Raw genomic sequence first — 18,470 nt, 5'->3', positions numbered from 1 at the left:
GACTCTGGATCCCCAGGAGGAGGCGGAGGTAAGGGCGAGGCTGGTACATCATGTACAGAATCATGGACTCTGGCTCCGTCCTACATATTTATATCCTCTGTGTTCTCTTGGTCAGAAAGAACAGCGGTCCTCAGATGGAGGAGTATAAATGTCCCATGTGGGAGTCTGAAGCCCGTGTGGCTCATGTGAGTGCAGTAAGTGCAGCCTGGCTCATGAACGTATGGTCCCCAGTGTGTCATTACGCTTTAGAGAACACGGGCACAGCCGCAGGCTGACCGCTGGGCCGGGCCACACCTTGTCCCAGGACCGGGTCCAGGGCCAGGGCCAGAGCCAGGGCCAGGGCCAGGACCAGGACCAGGACCAGGACCAGGACCAGGACCAGGAACGGGACCAGGACCGGGACCGGGACCGGGACCAGGACCAGTCATCACAGGGTTCTTTCATTTCCGTGTCTTTGCTGCCTGACTTCTTTCTGTGAGCACCACAGTTTGCACAGTACAATAAAGTGAAACCCTAAAGTTCAGTTGAGCACACACACACACACACACACACACACCTGACCTCCCGCCCTGCTGTTTGCCTCAATCAAACTCTGTCCTCCTCAGCTGTGATGTGCGTGTGTGTGCGTGCAGCGTGTGCGTGTGTGCGTGCAGCGTGTGCGTGCAGCGTGTGCGTGCAGCGTGTGTGTGTGTGTGTGCGTGCAGCGTGTGGGCCGTTTGTGCCACACAGGAGCCTTCAACTCGCCGCTGCCTCCGACTTCAAACGCCGCCTGTTTATTCATAGTCAGCAACAACATTAACCCGGGGAAATCTAACATTCTTTAAGGCAGAAGTGAAGAGGAATGTGACCCTGTGGCATAAAGGTGTCTTTATACAGGGGGGGGGGGGGGGGGCCAGAAGGAGACTGAGGAGAGAGGAGGGTAGGAAGGATACAGAGCTGGAGATGGAGAAGGAGGGAAGACTGAAGGTGAGACAGGTAGAGAGAGAGACAGATGCACCAGGAAACATGAATATTGCTTCCTCACTGATCCCCATTGATCCTGTTCACTGTGTGTGTGTTGATATGGATCATGAGTTTCACGTGAGGGCCCTGAACGCACCACCACCAGGCCGCGATGTGCCAAGTGTCCAGTCTCACCCGGGAGGTTGTTGGTTTGTGTCAATGTGGTCCTGCAGGGTCTGGAACACAGGGCTCTTTGTGCCTGCGCCCTCTGTCGGCCACCGCCGGTACTGCACAGTGATGTCCCGCTCTGATGTCCTCACCGGGTCAGGACACCGTCCGTCTCTGGACCCGAGGGGACGTTTCCCATATTTGCTGCTTGAGAGCTAAATGAGATGTTACACTTTAGTGGATAAGAGGAGATAAGACCAGAGTGTCCATGATTATGAGCTTTATCTTTAAGTTGTGTTCACGCTTGTAGGTTTGTTTGTTTGTGTCCCTGTTGTGGGTTTGAACTCTAATACCTGTCTGCAGAGGAGGTGAAGTTTACCTATAAATGTCACCTGCCCTCATCCTGATTGGCTGAGAGGCAGAGATGGGTGGGGACGCGATGAAGAGGAGGAGGAGGAGGAGGAGGAGGGATCAGGTGGAGCAGCAGGAGCTCAGGGCTGCTGGAGCCTGTGGTGGGCAGGGGGCGGAGCTCCCTCTAGAGGCTGAGAGGCAGGAGTGCAGCCTGTGGTGACCCGGGGCCCTGGGGTCCTGCTGGACTGAGCAGCAGCACCAGGTCTGGACTCCAGCGCCCCACCGACCTCTTCACACAGACGAGGACCTCAGATCACGTGACAACAATCTAAAGTCAGTGTCACTGTGGAAGGAAGTGAATAAGCACAGCAGCGTTGGTTCAGTATTCAAACTTTACTGTGAGACAACAAACAAAACAGGATTCAGAGTTAATGACTGAAAAAAGTATTTATATTTTTTTCTCCTTTCAAGAGTCAATCAGCTCCACGGTGGAGTCGTCATGACGACAAACAGACACCAGAGAGAAATGAAGAGGAAGAGCGACAGATTCAGTCTGAGTTTACATGTCAGGTTCAGGTTTAACACTTTGTAATAAACAAAATATGAAGAATACAATCGGAGGAAAAGGAGACAGGAGACCAGACAAAGGAACAGGATGTGACCCTTCTCCAGATGAAGAGTAAATGATGAGCTCATGGATGATGGCTTCTGTCTGGGTCTTGTCATCAGAGTCTTTTCCCTCCAACCTGCTCGCAAATCTACCTTTGACGTTTCCTCCGAGCTCAAACTGACTTTAAGAGCCGCGGTGCGCTTCGTCCTCACAGCCCGGACACTCAGAGGCCCCGCCGGATGGTAATCAGGTACAAACCTCTGGAGTACATGAAGACTGTTATTCGCCCCGCCCCCTTTCCCACCAAGACGGATGTGATTGGTCGATTAGAATCGTATGAAATGTCTGATTTCTTTCTCGGTTCTGTGCAGAGATGTGTGTGTGGTCAACATTCCAGGCTGCGGGCTGGTCAGATGAAGCGCACCGCAGCACTAATGACAGAACCCTCCCACATGATTAGTTGACTCCTCCCATCAACTTCATTCAATGTAACCGGGTCGAGCTTCAGGCGTCACACAGAGTTGTGAGTGATTAGTTTGTTATTGCTGGCAGTGTCCAGCTCCGTTCACATACCCGTCTAACACAGCGAGCACACAGCAGGGTGCCAGGCTCATCCTGCACACGGGAATCCTGTTTCACTCATTCACGCCTCCTTCCCTGTCACCGAAACCAAAGCAGGAGGTTTCCTGGGCTCAGGGACCCTAAAGAGCACCAATGAACCATTTCAGCAACCAACCAACCCTCCTCTGCACATAAGTTCTCATTAGGGCCCCTCTTCAGTGTGCACTACACGCCCTGCACATGAGACCGCCTCCACGTCCTCTAAGGGCCGGCAGTGATTCAAACAAACAAACAAACAGCCACAGAGCCTGAACCTGAACCCCCTTTGGCCTGCTTCATGGCTCAGACACGCCCGGTCTGGCCCCGTAAGTGTCACAGCTCGGCCTGTCTGTCAGCTGAAAAGCTTCACATCCTTCACTCTCAACACAAAGCCTGAGGTGAGCGAGCGAATGAGCCGACGCCAAGGCGATCATCAAGCAGAGGAGCTGTGGAAGATGAGGCACGGAGGGAGGCTGGGGGCTTTAACCCTTGGAGGTCTGCACTGATTACATATATACTCAGTCTGTTCATGAACTTTCACTCCAGTGCATCAAAGTTAAGATTCATCCATTTAGACATTTTAAGCTTCAATTGTATTTTGAAAGTCCAGCCTTTTTGGTGGTGGACATCTGTCCTCACATGTGCCCGTCTACCACCCTGAGTCCACCTGCTGACCTGGAGAAGTGGAGGAAAATGGACGGGGCGCTGCCTAATGATTCACACCTAAATGCTGCCCTCCAGTGGCCGGGCCCTTGTACTGCGTCACAAAGGGTGTCTGGGCTCAGTCTGAGTTTTATGTGACGGACAGAAGTCCAGTGCTGCTCTGTCCCGTCTCTCTGGGGGTCCAAAGCAGTGGAGCCGGTTGAGCGGTGTCAAGGACCTCAAAGAGTTAATCCAGCCTGTCATGAACATCTGTCCTGGCTGCTGTGCATCCTCATAATACTTGGCCTGTCGCAGCTAAACCTGCACAATGTGATCTGTGCACACACACACACACACCAAACACACACACACACACACACACACACACACACACACACACACACACACACACATACGGTTCATATGTGCAGGACAGCTGAAGCACACACACACACACACACGCAAAAACGTAACACTGAACCGAAGCTTCAGAGTGGATCAGAGCAGAACCTGCAGTCTGTTCTGAACCTAAAGACAAACAGCATCAAAGCAGAAGCGTTCCCATGATTCTATGGAAGGAGCCAAGAATACCACCGCCAAGTCAGTCAAGGAACTAAACACAGAGCAACACAGAGCAACACCTAGTTTAACCACTTGAGCACTGTATAAATATGTAAGTTGCATATTTTCACTCATGTTGATCAATCACAAAGTGTTTGGTCTGACAGCTGAGACGAAGCATGAGCGCCGTTTGAACCGCGACCTTTCTGACCCCGCAGCTGAAGGTGAAGGGCAGCGGGCTCCACACAGGAAACCAAAGCCTGCAGAGAACCAAGGTGAGCCGCCAGTCTAACACGGGAAGCACGCGTGTGGGAAAAGATGGGCTCTGAGGAATCAAACCCACGTTACCTTGTAGCCTTTAAGCAGGGCGGACAGCCGTCGCAGGTCTAAACACCGCCATGCAGGAACGCGCTCTAGCTCGGCTCTGTGGCCCAAACGTCACATCCGCCTCAGCGTCTCCGTGATGGAGGGACGGGTTCACCGATTTGGCCCGGTGTACGCAGCGCTCGGCTCACGTGACACGGCTCGCTCGGCCCGTCTCACAGGTCACCTGACGGCCGGCCTCCGGACCACATGAGGGAGGGAGGCCGAGGATTCTCTGAGAACAAGAGTTTGGACAATCTGCAGGGCAGGAAGCTCGCTCTCCCGTTGAGCGGCCGGAGCAGCTGGCGGACCCTGAAACTCAACAGCTGACGTGATCGTGCTCCATCCTGGCGGGATCAGAGCCTGGAGAGCGTTTGCTTGTTTGCATACTGTTGGCTTTGTGCGAGTCTTTAAGAGAAAGACCTCGTGGTTTGTTTAGCACCTGGTTGAGGACAGCTTGGCCTCGTCCCTGTAGAGTGAGTCTGTTTTAACGTGTGTGAAGCCTAAACATACTTCCACACTAACTAAAAGGTGGGCGGAGTTCCTGTGAACCCCAGTATTGCTTGGCCTCTGAGCGTGAGCAGATGCTTTACGGTTCACTTTGTTGTATAAGTCCTGATCACGTGTGATTACAGTAAACGTCACTGAATCCAGCCAATCCCGTGTTGGCAGACGTCGGTGCAAAGTAGCGGTGAGGTGGTTTGGCCCTGGGCTCAGTGATTCACAAAGACGGCAGATTACAGAGGCTTTACATTGTTAGAAGCGTATGTTGACATGTTTCACATGGACACGCGTGACGCTGCAGGGTTCATTGCTATCCCCCCTTTCTGCCTGATTCTTCTTTTTTTTTGTTTACATTTAGAGAGCAGACAGCTAAAACTCGTGACGTGGTTACAAAGCTGCAGATACATGATCACTGTGAGAGGCGTGGCCTCCAGCATCACCGGTCCCACTTCCATCCTCGTGGACACTCGGGGACAGATCAGGTTTTGCTTTATTGCTGCTTGCACTGGTTGAATATTTGACCCCTGGTGGGAAAATTCAGGTTTTTTTTGGGACTAAAGACCAGATTCTCTGCTACTGGTTTACATTCTTCCATAAGGACGTGGGCTCCTTCACTTCCTGTCCACCGACAGAGCCCACAACCAGATGTGTGGTTGTTTTCTTTACCTGTAGTTTGAGTCCTAAATCTGCTTATTGTCCGTACAGGAAACAGGACGTTACTTGGAAGTCCTAGAATGATTCATTGCGTTTGATTAGAACACGATGCATCATTGAGTAAACCGCAGTACCTCAGGGGCGGGGGCGGGGGCGGGGGCGGGGGGGCGGGCCTTCAGCGTCTCGGTGCTGATGGTCATTTCTAACAAACAGGAAAACACAGTTGTAACAGAAAAAGTGCATAAATGACCACCAGCAAAGGGGGGAGGGGGCAAAGGAATACTATCTGGTCTAGCATGAAGCCGGACTTCCTGTGAGCTTCAAGCTGCTCAGAACGCCAAACCACCACCAAAAGAAGAGAAACAAAAATTCAAACTAACAAACAAAAACAACAAACACAATTCAAGTCATTCTTCTGTCTTACAAAGCCGGCTGTGCGCATCAGGGCGGGGCAGGGCAGCCAAGTGCTCCGCCCCCTTTCCTGGATTTCAATGCCTTGGAAAAGCTCTCATTTCATGAGTACAGTACTTCAAAAAGAAACTAACAAGTTTCAGCATGAATATTCAAAAAAAGCATAAAATACGTCAAGGTTTACATGATTGGATGAACTTACTGGGAGGGCGTGTCTGTCTGTCCTCTGAAGAACACCTGTCTGTCCTCTGGAGGACACCTGTCTGTCCTCTGAAGAACACCTGTCTGTCCTCTGGAGGACACCTGTCTGTCCTCTGAAGGACACCTGTCTGACCTCTGGAGGACACCTGTCTGTCCTCTGAAGGACACCTGTCTGACCTCTGAAGGACACCTGTCTGTCCTCTGGAGGACACCTGTCTGTCCTCTGAAGGACACCTGTCTGTCCTCTGAAGGACACCTGTCTGTCCTCTGAAGGACACACTCCTGACCAATAAGAAGGATGCTTGTTGGTTGACACTTGATTGAAATGCTACGCACCTGATTGAAGCTAAAACCAAACATGAGTACTAACCTGCGAGTGACGCTCTATTATACAGAGGTGAAGCTTGCAGTGTAACCAAGGAACCCAAGTGGAGATCAGGTAGTTAAGTTACCCAACACGCAGAAGCAAGAACCACTGTGAGATGAAGATGTCCAAACTCAAGCTTCAAGCTAAATTAAGACATTTTACTGTGTGATTTAAAAGGGGCTCGACTCCATTCTTCACCCCGATGGTGGAAAGAGGGAGACAATCTGTGTGTGTGTGTGTGTGTGTGTGTATTAGCATTCTGTTAGTTTTACTGCATATTGATCTGCATGTTACTGTACTTGTGTGTCAAAACAATTAGCTGATGACAGGGAACGTGTGTATGTGTGTGTCTGTGTGTGTGTGTGTGTGTGTGTGTGTGTGTGTGTGTGTGTGTGTGTGAGAGCCGGTACATTAAAACCAGCAGGTGCTGCAGTTGAGTGCGGCCCAAGAAGAAGAGCCAACGACAACGCGGGGCGGCGTGTCGGTAATCCTGGTGTGCACCGGATCTTGACCGGACCGGACCGGACCGGCTCCTCTAGGTGAGCTGGTGAGGCGCCTCCAGCATCTCCATCAGGAAGGTGTCGATGGGCGTGTCACCAATCAGCTTGAAGAAGAACAGGTGCTCCAGGCACTTGAGACCAATGGAGCGCAGCGCCGGGAGCCGGAGGAGGAGCTTTGCAAACCTGAGTGAAGGATGAAGAGGAGAGGACAGTGAGGAAGGTTCCTTCATGCGACCGTGACAGCTGCTGCTCCTGCCTTCCTGTGTGGACTGGTGTAGCCTACCTGCCCTGCTGGTCCGGGTACTTCTGTTTGCAGTAGGACTCCAGAGAGGCGTACACCCGTTCTCTCAGCAGCTCCACCTCACTGGGGATGGACAGTCCCTTGGCATCTGGAAGAAGAGACACCGTCGGTTCACACACCTGTGTCCACCTTCATGCCAGCGCTCCTGTATCTAAGTGAAGGCACCTGCACACCTGGGTTAAAGAGGATGATGGCTCGAAGGCAACCCAGCTCTGTCTTGTCCATCTGCATGTCTCTCATCTTACTCACCAGTTCTGTCAAGACCCTGGGGAGAAGGAGAGGCAGAGGAAGAGGAAGAGGAGAAGTAACCCAGCAGGATAAGGGAGGAGGAGGAGGAGGAGGAGCGGTTAGTAGAGGAGGGAGCAGCACAGGCAAAGAAGGGCACAAAGAACAACGAGAGAAGGGAGGGACAGAAAAGAGTGAGAACAGAGAGGGACAGACGCCGTGATCAAGAGGTTCTATGTCACAGCTGCATTTACATCTGTTTACACCACGACAGCAACCATCAAACTCTTTCCTGCTATCATGACACCATGAGTTCCATTTGCCAATTCCAGTATGTTCAACCTGCATCCATCCTGCGGAGGACATCAGCTTCAGCGAGCTCTCAGGCACGGAGAAGAAGATCAAGAAGCATCCTCATGACCGCCACAGCTATTTAGACTGGGACGCAAACTTCTTCCACTTCATCATCACATCCATCTGGTGCCCTACTTTGTTACAGTTCTTTAACCCCCCCCCGGAGGAACAGAACCATATTGAATCCATGCATCTTCTCCACTGGCACATGAGAGTGATGTGAACGCCGGCGTGCAGAGCAAAGACGCCACAAACTGGGCGAGTTCAAAGGGTTAATGGCCGTCGTGTGTTCAGACATTAGAACAGAACAGAAGTCTTTATTTCTTCTTTATTGTCGTTGCACGAGCAGGACAAAGAAATTAAAAAGCGGTGTGTGTGTGTATCGTGTGTGTGTGTGTGTGTGTGTGTGTTTGTTACTTGACTTCACTTCATTGTGACTCTGGTTTTGGTCCTCACACCGTTTCTTCCTCTTCGTCTTTGTGGTTCTAGAGACTAACAGGTCAGAACTCTGAGCTAGCACCAGGCGGCGAGGATGATGTCGTACTAGACGCGTCTTAATTGCCCCGCCCAACAACCCACGTGATTGGTCAGTTGCCATCACGTGACTCAAAATGTCCTGCTTCTAGGTGTTGTGTGAATGTGGCCATGTAGTTCTCCTAACCACCAAGAGGGGGACCTGAATACGCCACCGCCAGGTCCAATGTTCTAAATGCAACAGAACAAACGTGACGATGGGGTTTGATGAGTAACTGATGCTTTGGGATGCAAGTCACAGGCACAAGTCACAGTCCATCAGAAACCGGCTCCACCAGACCCAACAGCTCACCCATACAGATTCATACACCAGACCACCGCAGCCCGGCCGTCACGTCAACGTGAGCGGCACCGTCACTTAGCACAGGTGTGTGTGTGTGTGTGTGTGTGTGTGTGTGTTTGAATTGATGTTAATGCAATAGAGAGCAGGGGTGAGTGTTTGTGTAGTGGCATCATTACCTGTCAAATATGGCCCCAACCTCGGCATTGTGCGCCCTGCGTATTCAATCACAATGTGTTATTATAATGTCATTACACGGTAACATTGTTATTACAGTTTAATGTCTGTTTGTGCGCCCAAACGTTACGTTTAAATGTTACTGCTCAAGTATTCAACCACGTCTTCATTATGCCTGTTAGTACTAAAATAATATCAGAGACAAAGTGTCTTGACCCACTAATATTGTGTAGCCTCAGTTATTGCGTAAGTTACTGTCACACATCCAGCTTGTGTCCAATCAGAGCACAGCTCACAATGGGAGGAGCTTAAGGGTCCAGTGGACACTAAGCAGAGAGTGAGACTCACAGTAAGCTCAGCTTGTATTTTTGAGACGGTGCTCATTTGAAGGTGAGCCTGTTACGCAGCCTTCCTGCTCAGTGGGCACAGTGGTGCTGGTGTCGCCTCTAAGGACACGTCTGCTGTTTGACTCGCTTGGAATCTGATGGTTAATCTCTAATACTGCTACATAGTTTGACTTTACTGCGGTTGCTGGTTAAGAGTTGGTTGAGTGTGCTGACCTGTGACATCCAGGTTCCATTAAGGGACAGAGCAGAACCCTCAGTGACGGTTGCCTTATTATGGACGATGATTGTATGAGGAGATGAGCTAGAATACATTGGTTCAGAAAAATCTTTGTTTGGGGCAAAACCACAGTCAAGCCCATCAGAACCAACAGGAAGGGGGCTGTGATCATTACTACGACAGGAAAGAACATTAGTGCAGAGTTAATGTTGGAAAGCTTTGAAATGGATTCACCTGGATTAACCCGTTACTGGTCAAATGTTAATGGAGGCAAAATCCTCATCTGTCAGTCAAATACAGGGTTTGACTGTGCTGTGATCATTCAGTGTGAAGAGTTAATTTGAAGCTTTGCGTAGCACAAAGAAATAACATTTAGACATGAATCACATTCTGTGCTAACAAAGAGCCAAGCTGAGCCAGAAGCTGCTGAGCTACAGGACGTTCAGACGCTACAACAATGTCTTCACTGTGCCACCAACACTGAGGGACACACGGGGATGCAGGTGGGCTTCTGATCTGCAGCATTACATGTTGAGTCTTCAGTAGGTGCTATGGATGAGAGTGTGTGTGTGTGTGTGTGTGTGTGTGTGTGTAAGCATTAGTCACCAGCCACCCCTGCATGCGCTGTCACCATACAGGCAGAACTAAAGCAGCCAATCACAGCCCACGCAGAACACAGCCGCAGCCAACCAGAGATGAGAACTCGCCGCCGCACAAGCTCACTGAATTCTAATCGAAACCGATCGACCCGCGAAACCTGAGTGGCGTGCGCAAGGATTGATATGAACGGACAAGTGTTCTTCCTCTTTATCTGGTCTTCATCAGCGTGGCGTCTAGCCGGGCTCTCTGGCTTTGTGTGGGGGCGGAGCAAAGGTCAGCCTCCAGAGGGCGCACTACTGTCTGCAGGTGCATCTACACAGGTTCAGTGTCAACGTTTGGTGGAGAGGCTTCACAAACTCATACTAGAACTCTCCAGCAAAGCTAAAGCCAATCCAAGCCCTTCTACTGTCCTCCATGATGCCTTCTAGACTCCTGAACACCGGGGGAAGAAAGTCAGGGGTGTGTGTTCATGAGTATAAGCCAGTTTGTCCCTACCTGTCAAAGATGGCGCCCACCCCTGCACTGTGAGCGCTGTTCCTGTGGACGTGCAGGCCGGTCGCCAGAAGAATCCCGTCCTTCACCGCGATGGAGCGATGGGAGAAGGAAGCGATCAGGAGCTCGTTCCAGCCTGTGGGGAGAAACGAGCCACCCCATCAACAGTGCAACGGAGGGACCTTCAGCTGTGGGGGGCTCTGGTCTGAGTCTGGTCTTACCGGCACGCAGCAGGATGACCTGGTCGTCCAGAGCCAGCTCAGAGAAGTGAGGGATCCTCTTTGCCCACTCCACCAGGGTGAAGAGCTGCTTGTCTGCTGCCTGGCAGATGTTGGTGACAGGATCGTTGGGCTGGAGAGGCGACGGAGAAACAAACGGGTGGGGACAAATTGAGCTTTCCTCCTCCTGACGTTAACCCTTTGTTGTGTTGTAATGACATCACTAAACTGCACATTCCTGCTGCAGCTCCATGATCAGATTGTTAGGATCATAGAAGCACACAGCAGCTCTGGGTCCTGGCTGCAGCTCCTCTCCTCTGCCCTTCATATCGACCATAGAGAGTGCAGTTTACTCACAGAGCTTCCTCCTGAACTTCCATCTGCGTGAAGCTCTGTCTTTTGCTCGACTGCCATCTCTGCATCCAGGATCTTCTCCACTGGCATCTCCTCGTTCACAGCGCTGGTGGACTCCACCTCTCCCTCCCGCTCCTTGTTCCTCTGCCGCTCCTCCTGGACAGCTGGAGGACGGGGGAAACGGGGATGGACAGAGAGGAGCACCCGAAGAGAAAAGGGAGGAGCAATGAAGGAAGAGGAGGAGGAGGAAACACGGGCGGAGCAAAGGGGAAATGGAGGAGTGCAAGGAGGGAGACGTCAGGACGGAGGAGAAGTGAGGGAGTGAGGGAGCAGGAGAGATGGAGGAGAGATTGATTGGCAGGGAAACAAAAGAAGCACAAAGACATAAAAAGAAGAAAGAGTAAGAAGGATTATGAAGGTAAATCAGGAGGAAAGAGACAGAAATATTTCATGATGAATCAAATCCTCTCACTCGTCTTTCATTCCTCTCAGCTTCACTAAAGCAGAACACATGGAGACAAACCCTACTACACCCTACAGCCTGACTCTACAGCAGGCCCACCTCTCACCCACATTAGGAGGTTAACGGGGGTCAAGAGGTCGACTGCTGATCAGCTGTTCTATCGTCCAATGTCTGTCTGACAAAAGCTTCAGTCTCCTTCAGTGTGAATGACAGGGTTCCTACACGTACTGTCCATGGACTCATGAGTGTGTGTGTGTGTGTGTGTCACCCTAAACTGAACCTGGACAGCATCACAGATCTTCACCATCGTTTGTGAATTAAAAGAATGTGTCAAACTTGAAGCTTCTCTTGGTTGTGTGTAATGGCGCCCCCTGCTGTACAGGATGTGCAGTGAGACTTCATCACATTACGTCACTGCCTACCACTGACTGTCTCTGTTTGAGCCTCCAGCCTGACTCAGCGTCTGCTCTCACTGCTCGGCTTCACGTCTGAGGCGCTGCTTTATTTCATCCTGATCTCTTCCGTGATGTGGGAGCTGCATGTCTCTGTCCTGTCACCATGGGGACGGGGGAAACCCTGTCATCCCCACGTCAGAGCTTCTGTTCAGCAACGCAGCCGTTGTGACAGTGCATTGTGGGAAGATGTGTGTGTCAGTCAGTGATAAGTAACACACATGAAAGCTACAACATGTGAAGGAAACCATCAAGTCTTAACATGTGTAACTCATCTGTCTCCTTGATATGCATGTCTAAGCTCTCTCACACACACACACACCCCTCCCTCCCTCTTCTCTTACATCTGTCGTTCATCTTGGCCACTACAGAAGGAGGGAGGGGGGGGGGGGGGGAGAGAGAGAACGAGAGGAAACAAAAAGAGGAAGAGAAGGGGAAAGGGGGTTAGTGTTTACAAAGCTCACCCACCCCCATCTCTCCCTCCATCACTCCACTCGTTCTTTCCACCCCTTTCTTTGGCCGCTGCTCTCTGGCCTTCTTATCCTTCAGCTTTATTCACTAACGCTCACTGATCAGCTGCAGCCTGGTTTGTCTGGTTGCATGTTAGATTTAAGTCAAAGAGAGAATGATGCTTGTGCTTTTACAGATGGTTCTTCTCTACATCCCATCATCATCTGGAGCTCAGGTCCTCAGGGCCACTCGACCGTTGGTCTCTGTCCCTTGTCATGTGTGGCATCAGTGATGTCGGTCACTTAGAGCAGCACCATCTGATCTTTGGAGCCTCCTTGTGTGTTTCATGTGTGAATCCATGTTAGGAGACTCCAGAACTCACTCAGTGCTGCTTTAAGCACGTTAGAGCCGCTCAGCTGTGCTCTTAAAGCTGCAGTCTGCTGCTCCTGAGGCTCCCCCACTACCTGCACCTCAGAGAGGGTGGGGGGGGGGCAGTGTGTGTGTGTGTGTGTGTGTGTGTGTGTCCTCTTTGTAATCTCTACACAGCATAAACTCTACACTCTTGAATGTTTTTGGAGCCGCTGTCTCCCCTCTGCTCTAGTGTCCACTGGACTGGGCTAGGCTGAGCTCTGATTGGACACTTCATTATGCATTAACACAATATTTATGACTTCTACTTTATTCAAGGTCCATTGTAGGTTGAGCTACAGTAGACAGGGAGAGAGAGAAGACTCCTGAGAGCACCAATGACTCAGGATTAGAGTCCAGATGGAGCCCGGCTCTCAGACTCAGGACACTTGACAGTTTACAGTTTGACTTTTGAAGTTGGCCGACATCTAGACGACAATCCAGCGGCTGTTTTTGACTAAAGTTGCTGCATGTGAGGCCTGAAATGAGAGCAGGACGTCCAATCAAACCTCTCCCACCCGCTTCATCACAATCACTACATTCTTTTATTCAATATCTTTCATGAATTGCTCTGAGGTTCTTGTTTAGTGAAGCTCAGCACCTGTGAAACCCTGATAAGAGCCAGAATAGGTGTCTCTGTATTGGTTGACTCCTTGTTTGGATGGTTTCAGGGCTCCTGAGCAGCAGGGGGTTTGGTGTCGTCTCCTGCCTACTCACCTTCTCTCTTCATGCCCATGGCCAGGCACTTCTGGTAGCGGCAGTACTGACAGCGGTTCCTCTGTCTCTTGTCCACCATGCAGTCTTTATTGTCCCGACAGGTGTAGGTCAAGTCTTTGCGAACCGTCCGCTTGAAGAAACCTTTACAGCCCTCGCAGCTGTACACGCCGTAGTGCTTTCCTGCAGAGAGAAGCTGTTTTAATACCGTCGCACCTTTGACATGACAGCAGGGGGGGGGAAGGGGAGGTGAAGTGAAGGTGTGCAGTCACCGGAGGATCGGTCTCCACAGATGGAGCAGAGGCGTTTCTGGGACAGCATGGGCCCGGGGCTGTGGGCCGTCAGCTGCTTCAGGCCCAGTGGAGGCTTCACGTCGTCTGAGCTGCTCACAGCGTGCAGCCCGGACATGGACACGGTGGAGTTGATCTGAAAACAAGGGCATTGGGATCAGGAGGATGCAGAAGCAAAAAGACGTTGTGTTAGGGTTTGTTTACAAGGTTCTCCTGTCCTCCTTACTTGCGGGCTACTGATGGGGCCGTATCCCACCGACGGAGTGCCAGGTAGGCAGGGCGAGCCAAGCGAGGAGCTGATGACAGAGAAGGGCGAGCCGATGCTGCTGATGGGGCTGTTGACCCCGGCTGAGGTGATGGGGGGCAGGGAGGTCATGGAAGCTGCAGCCGAGGGCCCCAACGCGGGGGAGCGCTGGCCCGACGGAGGGGAGGACACAGACGAGCTGTCAGGGCTGCGGGAGTCTGAGGTGACAGATGGAGAGGAAGTGCAAAAGATCATTTAAACTTACCAAGATATGTTAGCACTCAGGTTTCTGGAGCTCAGGAAGCTGCAGGTGAATGGGATGTATTATTATCAACGTGCTGGGAGTCGGCTGTGACTGAAGTGTGATCATTACTGTCAACCAATCATCATTTGTGTTTGTGCTACACTGACACGTGATTGGCTACAATGGTCACATGACTGAAGTCCTGTTCTCTCCCAGGACAGAGCAGCTGAATGCTGCAGTGACTCATGTGTTATTGATTATGCATTTAAGAGTTTTGGCAGCAAACGTTAAAAAAAAAACACAAATACCTGAAGTGTGATGGAATCATGAGAGAAGATCATGCAATTGCATCGACAAAAAAATCTGATTTAGCCGCCAAAGCGTGTCAGGTAAATGTAGCCTCAGCTCAATCGATCAATCAATCAAGTCAAAATGCTCCTGTTCCATGAACACTCTCTGGACTAATCAGTCTGAGCCTTCATCCCATGTGACTCCAGCTGCTGTTTGTCTCTCTGCAGTCTGCTGCATTCTCCTGGCTTCAGGCGTCTGCTCACTTTCCTGTTCCCATCATTTTTCTAACCCAGAACACACAGGAAATGATCACACAACCAGTTCCCCTACAGGGCCCAGGAGGGACAGCGCTCACTCTCCCACCTCTCAACTACACTAACAAACCTGCGTCTCATTATTCATGACATTTCTTCATTGTTTGTCTGGTTGAGGTTTGGTCAGTGAGGAGCCTGATTGGGCCAATACTTTGAAGACTCAAACTGGGTTCAAAAAGGGGGTTGGACTCATTCACCCTGACAGCTTCACACCAACTGACTCCAACAGACGACAAATCACGTGTGATCAGACAAACATGGACATCTTTCACTCAAGGCGTCCATCTTCAGGTTCCTGTTGGCTCATCACACCCTCGGACTATTCTTGGCACGTTAACAACAGCTGTGACATTTCCTGCCCGTCCATTTTTCATTTCACACACTTTCTATGAATGTCAAAGATGTTTTCTCTCTCCACTTGACTTATGTGACAATGATCAAGCGCTATGTAATGAAACAGACAGGAAGTGAGAGCGTTTCTGCTCTGGCAGGATAAGAGGCCGTCAGCAGCTGAAGAGTTCTAAAATATTAAAAGACTAAACATTTGGGTGAGAAGGGGTCAAACAGGTAAATCCAGAAGTTCCTTGATGTCCAGTTCTGATCTACCAACCGTCTGGTCTTTGTTCTGATACCTGCGTTTACATTGTTTTAACCTGAAACAGCCTGCACAAGCAAAACAAGGTTTCATTCCAGAGACAAAAAATAAAATGGTGTAATGGACATAAATGAAATGAGATAAATACCAGATTACTTTCTGAAGCATCTTTAAAGCATAACAGCTCAATTAGATGCAGTGGAGCAGGTTGAGCACAGTCTGCTGTCTCAGTTGTGCTGCTGTTCTAATTGTCGGCAGCGTTCACTGGCCGCCCCGAGCAGAAGAGTGTCACATTTTATGAGACACAAATAGGAATGCCAGGAATGCCGCTCAGTGTGTTTAGATGACAGTCACATTGGCAGATATCTGATACACTAAAGATTTATTTCCACATTTGAGCACGGCCCGAAATAAAGGTGAGAATATCTGAGTCCATGTGCTTTTAAATGTTTGCATGTGGACAACACGTATCTGATATGTGCCACGTGTAAGCTGCTATCCAGAGCTGGGTCACTTGCCCCTGTAGATGTGTTACGTTCACTGTGCCTCTTCAACTTATGACATTGTTGTTATGTTATAAACATCCCCCATGTTACTGTGCAGCAGGAAACGCACGTCCTGTTTAAACACATTCTTTATTCCAAATGATGAAAGCTGAGAGGACGTGAAACATCATTATTCTTGAGTTGAAGTTGTTTTCCTAAGATAACAAGAGATGGCTGAATAGTTTATTCTTGGATGACTCACTCATGTACACTACCAGTCAAAGGTTTGGACTGAGAAGAGAATGAGAAGGTCTGTCCAAACTTTTGTCTGGTAGTGTATATATTTAATTCTGAACTATTTCAGTCTGCATCAGGCCTTGATTAGACAGAAATGTGATGCATTAATCTGACGTAGTCCTGCTCTTCTGACATGATCAGGATTGGGTTAAAGCCCTATCACTCACCTTAGAAGAACCGTAACCTAAGACCTAGACTAACCCTAATCTCAGACCTAGACTAACCCTAACCCTAGGCTAACCCTGTGCCTGTTACTTGTGTTCCCTCCAGAGCTTGATAAAATAACCTCATTATCTCATGAAAACAATGAAGACACAATGATGCTGCATGTCCTCCAGACTCAGATCTGATCAGACCCAATGTGTGTTGGAGGATCCATGAGTCAGATGAGTGATGGTGGCATGAAGGAGGGATGGAAATGAGGACGCATAACAATAACGTGTTTGATATGGGTTTATGTGTGGTCCCAGCCTGGTGGAGGTCATCGTGGTGTTAGATGTCTCCGTGTCTCCTCACCTCTGCTGTCTCCCATGGTGCAGACGGCGCGGGGGCCACAGGAGCAGGCGGGCGGCCGTCGGCGACACACCGGCGGACTTCGGTCTCACTCAGTCCGCTACCAAACTCTAGACCGCGGACTGAGGCCCGGGCCGGAGGAGTGTTGTGAAGCCAAAAACGGGGCTGAAATTCCCAACACAGGACAGAACTCCGTAAGAGACGATAAGCCACAGGATTCCCGTTTAAATGCACAACAAAAGGCAGACATTAGCCAGCGCCGCCTCACACGGTCACCAGCTGTCTGTGCGCCAGTCAACAGACGCTAATGGGTCCGAGGCAGCTTCGGCTCTCGGCGGCCAGCGGCGCCTCAGACAGCCGACACCGAGCGGACTGACTTCAGGGCTCCGGGATTTAAAGCCGTTTACAGAACGGTGCTTATGTTTACTGAGTCCAAAGCGATGGAGAGAACCTCCCATTCCAGCACATAGATGAAGCCCAGACAGAACGCGGAAGCCCAGACAGAACGCGACCAACTACATGTATAATAATACATACATCAGATTACGACACAAAACGGAAAAAAATATTAAATTCAAAAAATTAAGAAATTATACTACAAACGATAGGAACTGATAACGTTCGTAAGAAATAATTTATTAAAAATTCTTTCTTTGCAAGCTAACGTTAGCTTCGAGCTAGCTCGTAAAGTGGCTAAGGTACATGTCTGCACCTACCGTAAACCGAGCGGGTTTGTCTAAACTACCCAGTAAATGCGCACTAACGCGTCTTTACGGCTCCTCGCCCGGACATTAAAACAAAGTGGCGTCGAAAGTTACATTTAGTCCGACGCGAGTTAGCAAAACAAGCTGGGTGCTGCTGCTAACGTTAGCCACCTAGCTCGCTAGCTGGTTGGCTCATATGCAGCGAGTACAAACCCGCGCGCTGCTCCGCCGCCATCAGAGCGTCATGGCGGACTGAGCAGCGCACCAGAGAAGAGGCAAAGAAATGTTTCTACTGACGTGTTTAACGGCACAGCGCGTCCTCGGGAAAAGATGTGGCGACTAGGCCCCACGTGTGTGTGTGTGTGTGTGTGCGCGCGCGCTTGTGCGTGTGTCTCCCCCCACTTCGCCTCGTAGCCCCCCCCCCTCTCCCCTGCACGGATGAAGACATGATGATGAAGACATGATGATGATGATGGAGGATTTGGCTCCTAGCTCCACACACACACACACACACACACACACACACACACACACACACACACACACACACACAGAGGCTGCAGCTCCTCACAGTGTCACAGGCGAGCGAGACACAAGTGGAGCCAGAGGTCAAGAGGTCAAGACAGAGTTCATCTGGGTGCATCTGCCTGGAGAGGTTACTGTCGGTCACCGGGGCGACGCCGACGACAACACGGAGCCCAGCGTGCAGGGGGACGCAGTAATGGACTAATAATCAATAGATGAAGCAGGTCGAGATCGTGTTGTCTTCTACACATGGATTGATAAATACATTGATTAGAAACATAATAACCAATAGATAGATAGATAGATAGATAGATAGATAGATAGATAGATGATGGATGGATCGGTGGTTTGTCAAATGTAAGACTTCATGGTTTTGTCTTGTGCTGTGACTAAATGTTTCCTGTCTCATCTCTGCTGTGAGCTGTATGGATATATACTGGTATAGGAACAGACTGCAGTTCACCCTCATTACATTACATTACATTACATTACATCACATTACATTACA

General features: G+C 50.3%; 1 protein-coding gene across 3 annotated transcripts; it reads right to left on the bottom strand.

Moving 5' to 3' along the window:
• Positions 1 to 1,889: 1,889 nt before the first annotated feature.
• On the bottom strand, positions 1,890 to 17,984 carry rxrba (retinoid x receptor, beta a). 3 transcript variants are annotated; one of them, XM_076138908.1, is made up of 13 exons: positions 17,450 to 17,984; positions 16,737 to 16,898; positions 13,977 to 14,212; positions 13,733 to 13,886; positions 13,464 to 13,643; positions 12,233 to 12,253; positions 10,977 to 11,137; positions 10,623 to 10,752; positions 10,405 to 10,537; positions 8,748 to 8,783; positions 7,349 to 7,440; positions 7,158 to 7,263; positions 1,890 to 7,057 (listed from the first exon to the last, which is right to left on the bottom strand). In XM_076138908.1, exons 2-13 carry the CDS (start codon positions 16,750 to 16,752, stop codon positions 6,910 to 6,912), a joined length of 1,413 nt encoding a protein of 470 aa, XP_075995023.1. In that variant the 5' UTR covers positions 16,753 to 16,898; positions 17,450 to 17,984; the 3' UTR covers positions 1,890 to 6,909. The 3 variants fall into 3 exon arrangements, with proteins under 3 accessions (XP_075995023.1, XP_075995024.1, XP_075995025.1); XM_076138909.1 differs by lacking the exon at positions 12,233 to 12,253; XM_076138910.1 differs by lacking the exons at positions 8,748 to 8,783; positions 12,233 to 12,253.
• Between the last annotated feature and the right edge of the window lie 486 nt (positions 17,985 to 18,470).

This window comes from Genypterus blacodes, unplaced genomic scaffold, assembly GCF_046128005.1.
Source record: "Genypterus blacodes isolate CSIRO-AG114 ecotype Tasmania unplaced genomic scaffold, CSIRO-AGI_Gbla_v1 ptg000416l_1, whole genome shotgun sequence".
Classification (NCBI taxonomy): domain Eukaryota; kingdom Metazoa; phylum Chordata; class Actinopteri; order Ophidiiformes; family Ophidiidae; genus Genypterus; species Genypterus blacodes.
Note: the sequence above shows the minus strand (reverse complement) of the source record. Positions and strands in the feature narration are given on the sequence as shown.